The sequence below is a fragment of the Sminthopsis crassicaudata genome, chromosome 5 (genome assembly GCF_048593235.1).
Source record: "Sminthopsis crassicaudata isolate SCR6 chromosome 5, ASM4859323v1, whole genome shotgun sequence".
In the NCBI taxonomy this organism is placed as follows: Eukaryota; Metazoa; Chordata; class Mammalia; order Dasyuromorphia; family Dasyuridae; genus Sminthopsis; species Sminthopsis crassicaudata.
Window position 1 is genome coordinate 123,458,480 of NC_133621.1, and position 17,990 is coordinate 123,476,469.

At 33.1% G+C, this 17,990-nt stretch overlaps 1 protein-coding gene across 1 annotated transcript in view; it reads right to left on the minus strand.

The window, feature by feature from the left end:
• Positions 1 to 2,932: 2,932 nt before the first annotated feature.
• Positions 2,933 to 17,990, minus strand: part of CPED1 (cadherin like and PC-esterase domain containing 1) — a 404,819-nt gene continuing 389,761 nt past the window's right edge. Inside the window, exon 24 of the mRNA XM_074268145.1 lies at positions 2,933 to 3,391. Coding sequence (XP_074124246.1) covers positions 3,173 to 3,391 — 219 coding nt within the window. The 3' untranslated portion in view covers positions 2,933 to 3,172. The remainder of the gene's footprint in view (positions 3,392 to 17,990) is intronic.

Here is a 17,990-nt window from a genome sequence, read left to right on the forward strand (position 1 = left end):
TAGAAGGTGTAGGGGGAGTGCATATGAGGAGAAGGGTCAAAATTACCTTCCTTCAGTGGAGACTGCTACAGAGATTTGTAAATTATACTTAGGTTAAATGAACCAGATACAAGTCTAATGGGTAATGATACCATATTTTTTCACATGGTCCTTCTGGGATTTGTTGACTAGATTGGATGGCTGCCAAACAGCTCATTGAACTTTGGGATTGGAGAAGGAAAAACTCATAGCTTTGTTTTAACATTTCTACTGAGATATTCTTCCACTTTACTACTTTTATTCAGCCCATTCTGACGTTCTACTTTGGGTAGTATCACAAAGGAAGTATTTAACCCTACATGTCAATTGAATGACAACATTGTGGTCACTTTCACTGAAAATTGTTGCAAATATTAAGGCAAATAGAGAAACTTGTTCCAAGGCTAAAGCAAAAACTAGCTGAAAAATGCAATTTTTAAAATTTAATTCATAGATAAATATGCATATGTTAATTTTTCCCTATTAAAATGATGTCTAGAAAATTAAAGTACACCTATTTCAGTAGGGAGACAATTTATTTAATATAAAATGACTAACTAAAATGCTTACTTTCTGTTCAGAAACTCTTCTGTGTCAATGTAAAGTGGGAATGACCATGGATGAAAGATGGCAACAACATTATTATGATTTTAAGTTGCAATTATTTAAACATCATGATTACCATTTTTCTAAAATGACTTTTATTTCCAATAAAAGTCGTATAGCTATATATGCAGCCATATATGAAAATAAACATCAAGGAGCAGTGTATGGTCACCATCAGTTAGACAAAAATGAAATCTGCAAGTTCTCTATATCAAGTTTATCAAGTAAGGGGATTACTTCATATTAATACTGCTTAATTATTCCTGTGACTAATCCTAAGAGAATAACATTAAGAGAAATAACATAAATAAAATATGATTCATCTATTATACTACAATCACTGAACATATTATTGACAAATAGCAAAGAGGGAAATATCAATCTTTACTTTTTTAAGGCAGAGAAAAAAGCATTTGTGACATTGGCACAAATATGAAGCATGTTGTAACTTTAAAATAACTGAAAATCTAAAAAAAATGGTGTTCCATTTTAAATGTCTCACATATTTGCATGTTCTATAAAGTTCAGGTATTAATAACTTCTGTGCCATATTTTAAAAAATAATGAACTATAATCCATTTGTTATGTAGACATGCATTGCTTGTATCTGTTGCTATTTTTATGTTGAAATATAACAAAAATAAGCTTATTGAATAGATTGATGTGTACATTTCTTGAATAATTTCATATAAAAATATATATAAATACAAAAATATAGAAGTTTTAAAGGATGCAGAAATTTATATTAATGAACTGTAGTCATATTATTGAATCATGTCAAGAAATTCTATTTTCTGTATGATGGTGAAGTTGCGGTATTGCACTTTTGGTTGTTTCAGTTATGAACTGAATTAATTTAGTTTTCCTTTTTTTTTTTCTTAAAAGAATGAAAAACAATACTTTTAAAACACATTATAATTGTGAACTATAAGTTCACAATACCAGTACTCATGTAAAGCAAAAAAAAATTTCAGCATTTGAACTTTAAAATACAGATAAGGAAAATAAGAATTTTAGATTGGCACATAGTTTCTATCTTAGGAAGATTTTTTTTTAAGAATAATCATTTTCTTTTCCTACCATTTCAAGAAAAAAGTAACTAATGGTTAATGCTACCCAGAATGCTCTTCCAATTTTCTTAAAAATCAGAATAAATTATAATTAAATTAGTGGTTATCTAGTAAGGACATGAATGCTTACAATTCTCTCCTGAGAAAGGTATCTAGGTATTAAGGAAACACAATTCATTGACAATTAAACAATGTTAGGATTTTAACTTAAAGTATATATTAAGTTTAATTAAAAACAAATGTTTTTGCAATCCTATTGCATTTACATATGACAATAGGAATTGGAGAGGTTGTAGGCTGATTAAAGCCCATTCACAGAGTCTGGAAGAGTTAGGTTTAAGACTTGAATTTGACATACAGTATGTGACTCTGGGTAAATCAGTGTCCCAGCCAACAAATTAAACTATCTAAAACTTATCTGCAACAGATAAGTTGCTGCTGTCTGCCAGTAAAGGGATTTTCCACACCAGGGATTCCCTACAAAAATGAAATCTCAAGTTCCACTCCTTTCTCCCTTACCACATAAAATAGTATAATAGCTAACATTCAAATAGCTCTTTAAGGTTTGCAAAGTGCTTTACAAATATTATCTAATAATACACATAGAAAAAATTTGGTACCTCCCTTTAACTTGACACATTTGTTATCAAATTATAATATAACCATCCTATTTAAGCTTAACATGCCGGGCAGAAGGGGAATGTGTTCAACTATATAGGGGACAAAGATTCCTATAAAAAGACCTTGAGACAACTAAAGCAATAGCTTTAAAGAGTTTGACTCCAATATTTCTTCTCTCTAGACCCTTTGAAGTTTCCTGTACTGGTTCTTCTCCAAATCCCCTTTCCACCCTACCCCCATCCCTTAAATTGTAAAATAAACAATCAAGCAAATGGAGGAAAATGCTTTTCAGAAGGATTTCTTTTACAAAACCAATATCATCCTAAATACTGTATTTTCTTCTACTCAAGAACACAAGTATTGTACCTAGTTGCAAGTGGAATGTAATTGCTTCCTCTTTTCCCCCTTCAATATGAATGTACCAATAGGTAAGAAAAAAAATGATGCTCAAGAGCTCTAGGGTCTCTTCATATATTTCAAGTGCCTATTATTTATATTTATTATCACAAAAACTAATACCCTGCCTTTAGCTTGCTTAAGCATTTTGTCTATATTTCAAGTAAATTATTCCTTTCTTTTTCTTTTAAGAAAAATTAAAATTATTTTGCATCTTTATCTTTCATTTAAAAACATGCAGGGGCTCATCTTGATATTATATATCCTTAGGAAGAATATCTCTTCTCTTTTCCTCTACCCCTCCTGTGTCTCTCTCTGTCTTTATCTGTTTGTCTGTCTTTTTCTCTCTCTATGCAAGCATGCATGCAAAGTCCATAGACATATGTGATGCATTTGACATGGTTCCCAGACCAGATAAGTGGAAAGTCTCCAACTGCAAAGTTGTTTCTCCAGAAGGAAAGTTATACAGTCCTTTCACGAGTACATATCCTGCTGAGAAGAATTTCCGAACAGACTTGATTGATTGGGCCTCTAACATGATATGGTGATTTTACATCAATTGCATAGCTTTGCAGTCTCTTCTGCTTTCTCAAATTGCTAAAATATTTTCCCACAACATGCTGTCTTGATGGTTTCATTTTAATAAGATGAGAGTCGCTGGAAGCCTTAGATTTAATTACCTGCAAAGAAAAAGATGAAAATGAATAATAGGAAGTCAAGGGTATTTAAATCAATCAATTGATTAATCAATAACCATTGATAAAGTATCCTCTAATTGTCAGCGCCAGACAATGGAACTATAAAGACAAAAACAATGAAGCTTCTATTCTCAAGAGATACTACTGGGGAAAAGTCATTGCATACACAATCAAATCAGTTACTTAAAAGACATTTTTCAAGTGCTTAATATGTATCAATCATTGTATTAAGCCTTGATAACACAACGAAAGGCAAAAAACAGGGTTCCTGCCCTCAAGCAGCTTATATTCTAATAAAGGAATCAATATACAAACCACAATATGTATATACGATAGATATGGATGTAGAACTAAATGAGGGTATAGAACAGATGGAAGGAAACCTTAGAGAGAAGGAACTAGTTGGGCTAAGGAAGGATGAAGTCTCATGTGGAAGATTAGAGTTGAACTGGAGGTAGGTGTGTAAATTGCTTTAGATGTCTTATAGTTAGCCAGAGACACATGGCTAGATAATGGCAAAGACTGGATTCAAAGCTTTCTGCCAATAAAATCAATCCTTTTTACACTTTACCAAACAGAACCAACATAGATATGGGGAGGGAGTTGGAAGGGAGGAGACTCAAATTCAAACATTTGAGATTATGAAGACAGTGCCTAGATTTTTTAATAGTTAAGCATATTTTATGCTGTCTGGGTACATATGTAAGTTTGACTGAATAAGGGAAAATAGGAGGAAAGAAGAAAAAGGGCAAGGGAAGTAGAGGAGGGGCAGATAAAAGGGAGATGACTCCTAAGAAAAACAAATTCTAAGGAGGTACAAAAATATTTATGCTTCTTTTGAAAAGGCAAATAATGAGAATTTGGAGTACTCATCAACTAGCGAATGGCTGAACAAGTTAAGGATATAAATGTGATGAAGTATTATTTTGTACCTTTAAAAACTATTTTAATAGTATATGATTTTAAATTATATGTAAAGACTCTGGTCTCAGACACTTAACACTTCCTAGCTGTGTGACCCTGGGCAAGTCACTTAACTCCAGCCTCAAAAAAAAAAAAAATATATATATATATATATATATGTAAAGACAGTTTGCAATATTCATTTTTGTAGGATTTTGAGTTCCCACAAATGTTTGTCTTCTTCCCTCCATTACTTCCTTCCTCCCCACGGTAGCAAACAATCTGATATAATGTAGGTTATGCCCGTACATTCATTTTTAACATATTTCCATTTGAGTCATATTGGGAAAGGAAAACCGGAACAAAAAGGAAAAAATGCACACACATACACACACACACACACACACACACACACACACACACACAAACAAACAAGCAAACAACAAAAAAAGGTGAAAATAGTATGCTTCGATTCACATTCAGTCTCGTTAATTCTTTCCCTGAATGTGGATGTCATTTTCTATTGAAAGTTTGTTGGAGGATAGCTAGATAACCAAGTGGATAGAGCACTGGCCCTAGAGTCAGGAGAACCTGAATTAAAATCCGGCTTCAGACACTTAATGCTTGTGTGTGACCTTGGGCACAAGCCACTTAACCCCAATTGCCTAAAAAAAAAAAAAAAAAAAAAAAATTGGAATTGCCTTGGATCACTGTATTGCTGAAAAAAGCTAAGTCTATCATAGTTGATCCTTCTCTTGGTTCTGCTCATTTCATTCAGCATCAATTCATGTAAGTCTTTCTAAGCTTTCCTGAAATTAGCCTGTTCATCATTTCTTATAGAACAATAATATTGGTTTTCATATTCATATGTATTCATATGCCATAACTTATTCAGCCATTCCCCAATTGATGGACATCCACTTATTTTCTAATTCTTTGGCTACCATAAAAAAGAGCTGCTACAAACATTTTTGCACATGTGCATCCTTTTCCTTCTCATATCTCTTTGGGATATACACACTACTGTGTGTACACACACTGCTGGATCAAAAGGTATGCACAGTTTGATAGCCCTTTGGGTATAGTTCCAAACTTCTTGATGGAATACTAGTTCCCATACTTATACTTGTTATACTTGTCAGAATAATGGCCAACCAGGATTCTGGAAGATTAATGAAGAGATACACATATTTTCATAGAGAAAGGAAAGATGCAGAACATAGAATAAAACAATTTTTTCTTTGATATAATCGATATAAAATTTGTTTTGATTGACAATTCCTATTTGTAATAGGGGAAAAAAGGTAACAGTGAAATTCATAGCTCTGTCCCTTTTCTGATTCCAGTGAAGCTATTTAACTTCACTATAGACTCCTAATCAATTTGAATTTTTCTAATAGCTGTCAGTGGGGTCAGTCAGAGCTTCAAATGTACTTTGCATGAAATGGTCCTATTGTATGTAATATGGTAATGCCTGCAAAGCATTCTTTAACTCATAAGCCTTAGAAAAGTATTAACAATTTTTAAAATTATAAAAAACATTTCAAGGGCAATTAAAAAAACAAGATATGGGCAGATGAACTGTTCCAGTTAGTGACCCCACCTCTCAAGGCTCTGGGTAAGTCATCTTGGGAATCTGAGGAAACATCCTGGACTGCTAAAGGATAATTGAAGCATTTAAAAACTCTCAGTTCTTTCTATATAGTGCATCCCTGGTGGGTACTGTTCTAAGTGTCAATGAGTCATGAATATTGATCAAATAGCATGGAGTCTAGATCAGAACAGTTGGAAAATTGGTCAAGATGATATGAACATATAAAATCTTGTTTTGGGTTAAAAATAATTTGTGCATCTTAATGGGCATCAAATAATTTTCCTTACTTCTAAACATTGTTTTAGACACAGTTTTAAAACATTGTTTTAGATATAATCTATTCCAGCTAGCTGTTACTAAAATCAAAATCTTAGGCTACTTACCTTTTTCATGTGTGTGTGTGTGTGTGTGTGTGTGTGTGTGTGTGTGTGTGTGTGTGTGAAGATGGAGAATGGCAGAGACAGGGACTAGATTTGTGATTTCATTGGTACAGGGAACTATCGAGTAAAGAAACTCTGACCAGAGCAGGCCTTGGCATCTTTTTTGCAATATATTTGAGAATGCTTATAGGGTATGCTATGTTCAGGGTCACACAGCCATTACATGTAAATATTTGAATGCAGGTCTTTTTGGTTTTGAGACTGGCTTTCTAGTCATTATTTCATACTGCCTTTTTTTTTTTTTGAGAAGTGACAATTAAAAAAAAAGCTATTTTAGAAATACAGTTTCTGATGGCATAGGACAGTGCAAAGGAAAAAAAAATCCACTCCTTGGCTACTCCTAATGCAGTGCACAGAAGATACATTCTAGAATTAAAATAAATCTTATAATCAGTTTTAAAGAAGAAATTTTGGCCATGTTGCCAATGAGCCTGAGGTTTCAATTTAGAGTAGTAATATATATTTTAAGACTGATCAAACTAAGATCCAACTAAATTAAGAGAAATGAAATATTTTCCTGTAGTTACAGCAGATTCATTTTTCCAAATGAGGTCCTTAGAGTGAATGACTCCTATGAGGCAACCTCAAATCAGCAAATCATCCCCCATGATGGTAATTCTGCGCTCAGTTTGCATTTAACCACTGATTAATATACCAGGTCTAAAGGTTGCTCGTTTCTATTATGAGTAGCTATGTTTATCATTGCTTAGTTATAGTGTAACTCTAAAGATATAATAGTCTAGCCAGAGAGATTCATTGATGTTTTTCTGAAGCTTTTGTCCTTTTGGGGAGGAGGCTTAAAATCGCTGAGAGCCAATTTAGGAAATATTCTTCAAGGAAACTTATTCAGGGAAAAACTCAAGCATGCATGTAGAGTTTTGACCCAGAAGCAACTTATTGTGCAGTGTTCTGAGGCTGAAATAAGGTTAATTTTATTTATGTGATCTCTTTAGAATGAGCTTTGAAAATGTCTGGATCGTCTGTATGATAAATATGCCAGAACTTGAAAAGTGGCCTCTTGATGTAGAAGGTTTATGAGGTACAGTGAAGAATTCAATTTCATGTGCCTATGGCTGTTTATAGGCTAGTATTTCAAATCAATTTTTTCTGCCCTTTAAAAATGATTTTGATCCTCTCCATGATTTCAAGGCTAAATTTATTGCAACATTATGAAGAATCCTGGGTAGCACTAGTATAGATGCTGTAGCAACCAAAATAGGCTTCATTAATGGGCCAAGTATAGTAATAAATTTCAGTGAGTATAGGAATAGTTGAAAGTAAAATGTCTTCCATTTTGAGTCAGTATCTAAGCTTCCAGGTATCATGGCGAATGTTGCTTATGATCTTGCCATTTTAAAACTTCCAGGAATATGCTTAGATATGCCTAAGATACTTAACGTAAACATAATAATTGAATGGCTTCAAAAATATTGTCCAAAGATTTTCAAGGTAAAAAAACCATGAGAATTCTATGTTATGAATGGTTCTGTGATGTTTTGGAGATATTCATTTATGGTGAAGCTGTTGATTTATTTACTCTGTTATTATTAACAATTCCTGTCTTACTGCAAGTCATTTCAAAAGGATTGTCTCTACAATTCATTGCAATTTGTTTACTTCAAAGTTCACTTTGAAAACCACTCATGTGTTTCACAATTTTTGTCAATTGGTCTTTTAGACACACACACAAAATGCATACACATACACAAAACACACATAGAAAGATGGATATTGGTTCTGACTCCATCAGGATCTGGCAACTCACTCCTTTCTCCCTCAAAAGGCATTCATTTTATTAAAAAAAAGAAGTTCCAACAGTTTATTTTATAATTTTTAAAGTTACTAAAATTCTCCCTTGGCTTAGGCTAGCTCTACCAGACCACCAAAGACAAGGAAAAAAAAGCCTTATAAGAATGCCATCTTAAATGAAATATATCGTCAGAAACAAAAAAGATTTTATAGAATCTTAGAGATCTTGTAAAATGCCATGAGTTTGGTTGGACATGGAAGATAAGAGAAAGCAGATTTCACATTGTTTTAGGCTATTTAGTTATAAGAGAGTGAGTAGAACAATATGATTTGATGCCCAGAATTTGCATAATGAACAGACAGAAGGAGAAAAACCATTTTGAGGATGATAATGGTAAATTTTACAGACTGAAAAACTGGCTTAGATCTCTTAAGAAAGGCTGTGGAATCTCCTTTTTTTTTTTGATGTATCATTCAACTAGTGAAATGCTGCTATAATTTTTATGTTGGGGAACAAAACTAATTCTTTTGTCCTAGAAAGCTTTTATTGATTATAGTTTCATGTCAAGAAACTTTATTTGGCCCATATCATCTATGCATGTAAAAATGAAATATGTTCAAACACTATACTTCAAACACATATCACTCTATCTGAAATTAGCATAGCCCAGGGAATGCAAGAAATCCAGTGAAGGGAAGATGATCATATTTCATAAACTATTGTACTTCCCTGCAAAAAGTTCCAGAGGAATAACATTGTCCTAAATAGATCCCAGGAACATTTTCAACTCAGTGGTAGTCTCTTGTTTTTTGAAATGTTGGGATTACTATAGCAGCAGGATATTTCTGGAATGGCACTCTCCAGTAAACTGAGGATAAAGCAAGTTATTTATCTAGAATAAAGCTCTCTTCTTTCTCAAAATTAAATTCAATGTCAGTTAATAGTATCTTCAAGTATGTATAGCATTGGAAAACAAAATATCAAGTAATTCAGACATAAGTCCTCAAGGACATTATTATATATACACACATGTCTAAGATACTTGAAGTTAGAACAAGAACTGGATGACTTCAAAGCATTGTTAAAAGATCCTTGAGGTCAGGGACCATGTAGTTTCTGTTAAAACAGTTCTTTTGAGCATTTGAAATATTCACTATTAATGTAAGGTAGGGATTATGATGATCTGTTGACAAAGCCATTATTATAACAAGTTTGTTTGCAAAGTTCTGTCTGTTGTATTGATATTATATAATTATATGTGTATATAAGTCATTCAGTCATTCATTACTCTATTAATACATTTACTTATTGATTTATTTAAATGTTTTAATTCACTCATGCATTTACTTGTTTGTTTATATATTCAGCATATATTTATCACATATTCATCAATATATTCATTAATTCATTCATCATTTTATATAGTTTGCCTGTCTGCCTGTCTTCTATGTCTATCTATTTATCTTTCTATTATCTATCTATCTATCTATCTATCTATCTATCTATCTATCTATCTATCTATCTATCTATCTATCTATCTATCTATCATCTATCTATCTATTGATCTACCTAGCTACCTAACTGTCTATCTACTCTTGCCCCCAAGCATTCACAATATAGTTATTGGACTCACTGGGGATACCTAATTGAATTTAACCTTACTGTAACTCAGAACATCTGAGATAAACAATTCTATCAGCTTCAGCCTCTTTGGTGGCTGAAATCACAGGTGTGTCCCACCACACCAGGCTGGCTAAATCTTTTCAAAGTGACTGGTTTTATTTTTTTTCTTTTATGATCTTAAGTGAAGCTAAATTTTAAGATAGTAAATGTTGTGGGTATGACTGAAGAGAATTTGTTAAGGAAAGATAGAGTAAATAATATTTTTTCTTTTGATCTACATGAGAGACAGAGTTGGCATTGCATCCAGAAATCTGTCCTTACGGTCAGAAAGGTCTGATTTAAATTCCTATCTTTAAAGGGCTAAAACTGAGCAATGCACTTGGATAATGAAGCACGTGAGACTAATTGCCAATTGGACAGTTCCCTATTAACTTTGAAGGTTGACCCTCCCCAGCTGTTCTGTGCTGACTTGATTGGTGAGACAAAGAAGGGGAAGTGACGTGTGTGGAAGGAGTAGGAGGAGGAAGAGGAATTGAGACTAGTTGCTGAGTCAGTCTCTCTGGGCCTTTGAGGGAGGAAGGTGTGTGTGAGGTTGCTAGGCCTAACCCCCTGACCTTGACTGTAAAAGATCAAGAATAAAATAGTTAGTGATCCTGACTCTAGCTGATTTCTGGGAAGACAGAGTTCCAGCACCTGTCTCTGATACACACTGGCCATGTGATTCTGGGCAAATCATTTAATTTTGTAGTATCCTTGGCAACAGTCAAAGACTTAAAGTTGAAGGGAAGATTCTGATCTATATTGATAAAGGGAGTTCCATTATCTGGAAATTGACTAAATCAATGACATTCCAGGTTCACTTTCTATCCTTTGATCTACTGCATCCAACATGTCAGTACATCAGAGAATTATTTATATTCATTAAAAACCAACAAAATTTGCCAAAGTACAACAAACCCACCAAATTCATTAGAAACAACTTGTGTCAGTTCTTCAGTCTTAAAAGGGACTAGATCTATTGAGTATTTTTTGTTCTGGTTTTCTCAAGCCAGAAAAAAATTTTCATGGCACTGAATTTTCTTGAAATAAGAAAAGGTGATTTGTCTATGGAAAAATTGTCTGTCTATTTGAATATAGATAAATTTATATATTTGATGAAAGTTAGATTGCCTTTTAATTATCAATATTTAACCTTATTCTTTTATCATTTTCAATTAATCTGAAATAATTACTTTTTAATCTCTACTATTATTATTATTATTATTAACTCCATGTTTAAATTTGAACTCATCTAAATCCTTCATACAATGAATGATTAATTCAAGTGTTTATTCTTGGTGCCCTTTGTCTATGTACAGTCCTTCTAAATGCTCTAATAATTATAAAGATCATAGGAGTTACATGTACGATCTTTCCATATAGGAATGTAAACAGTTTAACATTATTGAATCCTTTATAATTTTTCTTTTATAGTTACCTTTTTATGTTTCTACACTCCTGAAAAAGCTAAAAATTATTTAAAATGAAATAGAGGAAAACATTGGGAAAATAAATGAGATTGATGTAAGAAAATTATGAAAGGAATAATTTGGTAAAAGAGGGAAAAATACTGAAGAAAATAACACGTATAAAACCTGAATTGGTCAAATGGAAAAAGAAGTACAAAATTCACTGAAGAAAAGAATTCCTTAACAATTAGAATTGAACAAGTGGAAGTTAATTACTCTAAGAAACATCAAGAAGCAATTGTTTTCAATTTATGTTTTTCTTTGAGGTTTTGTACTTTTGAGTCTTGTACTTTCCTACCACCATAGTGGTTTTTTATGGTCAAGGTTTTTTTGTTTGTTTATTTGTTGCTACTGTTTGCTCATTTCTATTTTTTTAAATTTTAATTTTATGTTAATATTGGGCACTGTTCCTAAGGGTGCTAGTAGTGAGTAACTGTTTCATGCTTTAGGCTTTTTCACACTTCTGTTTTCAGAGTTAGTTCTGGAGGTATGGAAGTTTTTAGTGCTTCCAATATATGCTGTATAAAAGCTTATTACTTTTATTTTTCCCTAAAGAAATAACTATATTCTGCTATTGTATAGAAATGAATAATTATACTTTTTTACCTTGAGAAAAGTAAGCAATTAGATAAAATATCACTGTTATTTAACCCAAATTACCTGGATTAATTTAAGCTTGACATTTCCTACAATTTGGACATCAGGCATCTATAATCCTGTCTTAGGCAGTAGAAATATAAAGAGCAGCATATCAAGTAGCATTGATTTAGTGGTAAGTCAGCCTTACTCCTAATTCTGACACCCCAACCTCTAAAGCTTGGATTCTTTGCTTTATATCCCAGTTTTTTCAGTTACTGGGTACTTTGCCTTGTATCTTTTTTTTACTTTATTTTTTAATTAATTTCATAATTATAACTTTTTTTGGACATTACATATGCATGGGTAATTTTGTTGCAACATTATCCCTTGCACTCACTTCTGTTCCTAATTTTCCCCTCCTTCCCTCCACTCCCTCCCCTAGATGGCAGACAGTCCCATACATGTTAAATATGTTATAGTATATCCTAGATACAATATATGTGTGCAGAAATCAATTTCTTGTTGCACTGGAAGAATTGGATTCAGAAGGTAAAAATAATCTGGGAAGAAAAATAAAAATGCAAACAGTTTATACTCATTTCCCAGTGTTCCTTCTCTGGGTGTAGCTGATGCCTTGTATCTTAATACAGTTAATAATTACATTTCTTTCTGTTCCCTAGACATTAATTACTTTATGTCTTGAACTTGAAAAACAGTATGGCATATTTGATCTACGATTAGCCTTGGAGTCAAGTGTAAAGGGCTGAAACTGAGTTGATGCACTGAGCACTTAAGTCTAATTACTGATTGGACAATACTCTTTTAGCATATGTTTGGAGAATGGCCCTGCCCACTATACTGTGCAGACTTGATGTGTTGGTGTAGACTTGGAGGGTGGAGTAAGACAAGGGAGAGTGACCTTTGGGCGGTGGGGAGAGAGAAGGAAGGTGTGGAGATTCTTGTGCCCATTCTCCTGACTGCTACCCCAAAAGACCAAGAATAAAGATCAAGGATTTTTGCTTATCCTAACTCTGCCTGATTCTAAGGTATCCAGGGTGCTAACTCAGGTCTTCACAGTCAAGAACATTTGACTTCAAGTCCTGCTTTTGAAACGTATTAGCTATGTGATATGGAAAAGTTATTTAAACTCTTTGTATTCTAGGCAACTTTTCAAGTTGCTTGTAAGTTATAGAAGAATTGGCAATCTGTTTGGGGTAAAGGAGTTCCTACCTTGAGCATTTTCTATACTGATGGAATCACATTTTTACAACAACACAATAATATTGGTCTCAATTTGACTTTGGCCAATAATATTAACATTTCATTAATCTTTTCCTTCCTTCTTTTGAATGATTTCTAGTTACATAACAATATTATGGGCTACTCAGTGTAGGTTCTTCTTTAAAATAATAGATTCCCAGTTACATTCTCATGCTTATTTATAATTCCCCTTTTATTACTAGTCTTTTTTTTTTTTTTTTATAACACTACAGAGGTTGGCTGGATAGATGTGATAGTCCTTTAATCAGGCCTCTGTCTATCACTGTCCAAGCAAATGATATGAATATTTTGACCCATAACTCTAATCCATAAAAAACTTGGTTCATTGCTTTAATATGGAAAAATTTTAGGATAGGATTAATCAAAACTTCTACATAGTTGAATTTCAGAATAGCTTCCATAGTCTGATTTCTAATCTTTCTATCTCTATATTTTGTTAAAATTAAACATTAAAATTAAAATAAGCACTTATCTATTACTATTTTGCAATATAAATAGATCACTAACAAAATTTGCCAATGCTTTTTCTGAAATCATTATTTTAGTTTTAAAAGTTTACTATTTTTAGTTATAGGATTTAACAGTAACTTTTTAGAACTTAAACAGGTAAAAGGTAATGTTTGTTTCACACAAGTGATAAAATATATTAGGATATAGAAGAGTAGAAACTCCATGTGAGGCAGCAGAAAATGGTAAAAGTTCAGAACGACTAATCTTTTTATTATGTCATTGAGAGATAAATAGCAAAACTAAGAGAAGCCATTCATTAATAGATATTACCTCTGTCAAGAAACTGGAAATGTATACTTTTAAAGGCACTTGCATATTGATTATAGGAAAATTTCTCTTCTCAGAGTCCCCTACCAAACTTGAGTTTGTATAAAAAGGTATCAGAGAGTTTTGACAGTTAAGCAGATAATCTAAAATTAAATTGACTAAAAACAAGGGCCTCTGGATTTGAGTTTGATTAAATTTTGGGTAAATGGTAGATATTTGAGATCGAAAACATCAGTTAGTAGCTGGGAAACCATTGAATATTGGGCTGCTTTGGGATGGCATCTTAATATTGTTAGCTCCATATAATTTTACTTAAGAGCAGATTGTTTTTAAAAGAATGTACAGGAATGGATCATAGCTGATCAGATCATTATCCATTCTGAAGCAGAATCCACTTAAAATAATGCCAGAGAGATTTTTTTTTGGGGGGAAGAATATGTATAGGGATTGTTTTTCTCCCTAGCTTCTAGCTTATTCTATTTGAGTCAAGTGGAACTGGACCCCACCTAGTTAACTTATGCATTTCTTAAGAAGCTGGGGGTGTTGAAGGTGAAGTTATCAGAAGGATTTGGAAATCTGGAGCTATTGGTTATGGTACTTGGTGAATCAGATCTGAAGCTGAACCTTAGTGGCATTGTCTTTATATAGGGGGGAACTAGAAATCAAGTTGAATGCCCCTTCATAAGTTGCTTCTTTAGTCACTCTGTTATATTCTTAATAAATCTTTCCATCAGGGCTGGCTCATTCTCTTTTTTGTAGCTCACTCATGGTAAAGGTATTAGAGTAATTTATGACCATACCTTGATCCCTCTCTAAGTCCCTGGATCCATATCTCAAACTCCATCAGATTCCCAAAGATATCCCTTAGCTCTGAGACAAAAATCTCCAATGTTCTCCAGCAGGGGGCTCTCTTCTATTAACAATAATGTTAGCCATTTCTGGATTCTCCGCCATAGTGAGATATGAAACAACTTGGACTGGTCATTGAGGGATTCTTAAGGGTATAGTTTTAGGTACAATATGGGCATGGATGATGGAAAAACAGCAGCAAAAACTAATTCTGGCTCAATGAATCTCCTTGGTTTGGCCAGTAAATTTTCTAGCGATCAAAAGACCTCAGTACAGGTTAGGTTGTTCTAATTGCTACTCATCTTATATTCTCCTCATAAGTATTCTTCCAGCTAAGATGGAAGGTGACTTCTACCAAGTCTGTCATGGAATTTTGGACTGTGGAAATACTCAAGCATCCCTTACAGTGACTTGTTCCATTTGGGAAATTAGGACTAGTTGTTATCGGAGGCCTGCAACAATGTGTCAAGTGGCCAGTTGTGGTGGAGTCATGAACAACTTTATGAAAGTCAATTCAAAGACAAGATCTTTTAAGCGACCATCTCATACCAAGAAGGGACTCAGAGCTATGAGGTCTACATTTGACAAAAGAGTGAGTCAGAGAACCAATGTTAAGGAAAAAAGCTATTGACACTGAGAATCCGGACACCTGGTCAGGGAGTCTGATCAATGAGAAGGGAACTTGGGAAAGTGAAAATCAAGCTGAAATATCAAATATTAGGGTGTTCAGGATTTAGGCTCTGGTATTGCCAGTGCAGGGATTTTTTTTAAACAATCTTTTATTTGTATCCACAGAACTTAGCACAGTGTCTGACACAGTCAATGACTAACAAATGCTTGTTGATTGATTAATAGATGATAAATTTGTTAATCAGAATTAAGAGAGATTTGTTTTATTTTCATATGCAAATGGTATGATACTTCAAAAGGCCTGTGCAAGCAGAGATTCTGCTAAGTCTCAAGTTCTCCACTGGACTCAAAAGTAAGGTTAAATAATTGCAACATAAATTATTTTGATCACTTCTAAAGCTAGCCTTTTTGAGAAGGATAATACTAGAGTCTTCCCAGTCTTTTAGCTTGTTCAATAAATGTTTGCTATATTGGGGAAATAATTCAAGACAATATTGTGCAACTTATCTGATGTGGCTTGTTACCCTTTTTAAATATTAGAAAGAAAACATTCTATTTCTATACAGCAGAAAAACATCCACTTATTCAACTAATTTGCATATGCAATTTTGCGAAATTATTTGTTTACTAGTTGGGAAATTGTTTATATAATTGTGGAGAAAATATATTCACTCTTGGAGCCTTGACAGATGAAAGAGATTCAATAAAATCTTTAATTTCACTAGTGGTAATTGAGGCTCATGAAATAGATTTGTTTTGACCCTAAAAAGTAAATATGAAAGCTCTTTGAAAATTGAAAAGCACTACATAAATGTACGGGATCATTTTTATTATTATCAATAATAAATTGTTACAAGAAGTTTACTGGAAAGATATTCCTGTAATAATTATAAATTGTTACAAGAAAGCAAAGTTTACTGGGAAGATATTACTGTAATGATTATATTCATCCATGGCTGAAATTTACATCTATTAAAGAGTAGGGACTAAATCTTGTACTTAGTAGGCATGTAACAAATGTGTGATAATTGGATATTGGTGAATGAATGAACATTGATGAATGAATATAGAACAGATGATAAAAGGCAGTGTAATGGTAATAGGAAGAATACCTGATAGGGAGAAGGAGCCAGAACACAGGTTTGAACCCCAATATGGGCACTTTCTCGCTCTGTGGTCTGAATATAGCCTGGTTGTCAATCATTTCATCCTGCTGGACTTTGATTTTTGTCATTTGTTAAACTAGGGCCCTTTACTAGATGATCTCTAAGGCCATATCTAGTTCTACAAATTTATGAATATATAATTTTTCCCTGACAATGAGGCATAATATTTATACTCTTACTTGGCAATGTTCTATGTGGTTTTTTTGTTTGTTTGTTTGTTTTTTTGTTTGTTTGTTTCAGAAACACCTTGAAAAAAGAGCATGGAGACCAAAAGATAGTTCACAGAAACACCCCATCTTCCCTTACTAAGTCAAAATGATTCAACTGTTGTTATTTATTTTAAAAAATAGTTCATTAAGATTTTTTTGTTTTTGCTATTGTTGATGATTAAATCATCTTTAAAAAAGGACCTTGAACTAAATTTGGAGATTAATAAAGACATTTATACATGGCTTTTGAGTTTGCAAATGACTTTCTAGAAATAATTTAATTTGAATCATTTGAATTCTTAAACAATTTAACAAGGCATATACTCTAGATACTATTATCCTTACTGAATAGATGAGGAAAATGAGGCTGAGAGAATTAAAGTGACGTTGATGGTCATGTAGCCAGTACTATAAGTGCCAGAAAAGGAAGGACACAAGAATTTATATTGAGCGCCTACTATGTGACAGGCACTGTGCTAAATGCTTTATAAATATTATCTCATTTGATCCTTATAATAACTTAGCAGCTTGTTCAGGATCACACAACTAGGAAGAATTTAAGGCAGGATGTAAATTTAGGTCTTTGTGACTCTAGACTTAGCACAGGATTTGCAACCAAATCCTCCTGATTCCTCACCCACTCTGTCCATTTTAGCAGTCTATTTTATCATATATCAACTTTTGGTAAAATAATCAAAAATGTCTGTCATCCCAGCTTTTTTTTTGGGGGGAGGGGTTATAGTAGTACAGAACTTAGTCTCGTTTATTTATTTATCTATTATGGATTTTTTCATCCCAACTTTCTAAGGATAAAAATGGTACATTTTGGCCCTACAACTATCATTGTACCTTATCTATGCTCAGAAATGAAAACATACTATAGGTAATGAATGAGTTACAATTTTAAAGAAATTTTGAAGAAGGGCGTGAGGTGGATGAGAAAGATATTATCAGGTTATATTGTAATTGGAAAGACAAATTTCCCAGAGGCACATTTTAGTTGAAACATCACAGAGATCAAAATGAATATAGTGCTACCAAGAATCAACTTAGGTATCCTGGGAAGTAGGTGTGGCTCTGAGTAGGAGTATAATACAGCTGTCTGTTAAAAGATTTATCTATCTACACAGCATTACTTGATTTCTCCACATTATGAGAATCTCTTGAGAATAAATGAGACGAAATTGTGATGAGGGCATGACCAGGGCATCAAAGTTAGCAAAAGAAGACCATTCTTTGAACTAAGGATGATTTTTTATTACTGACACAGAC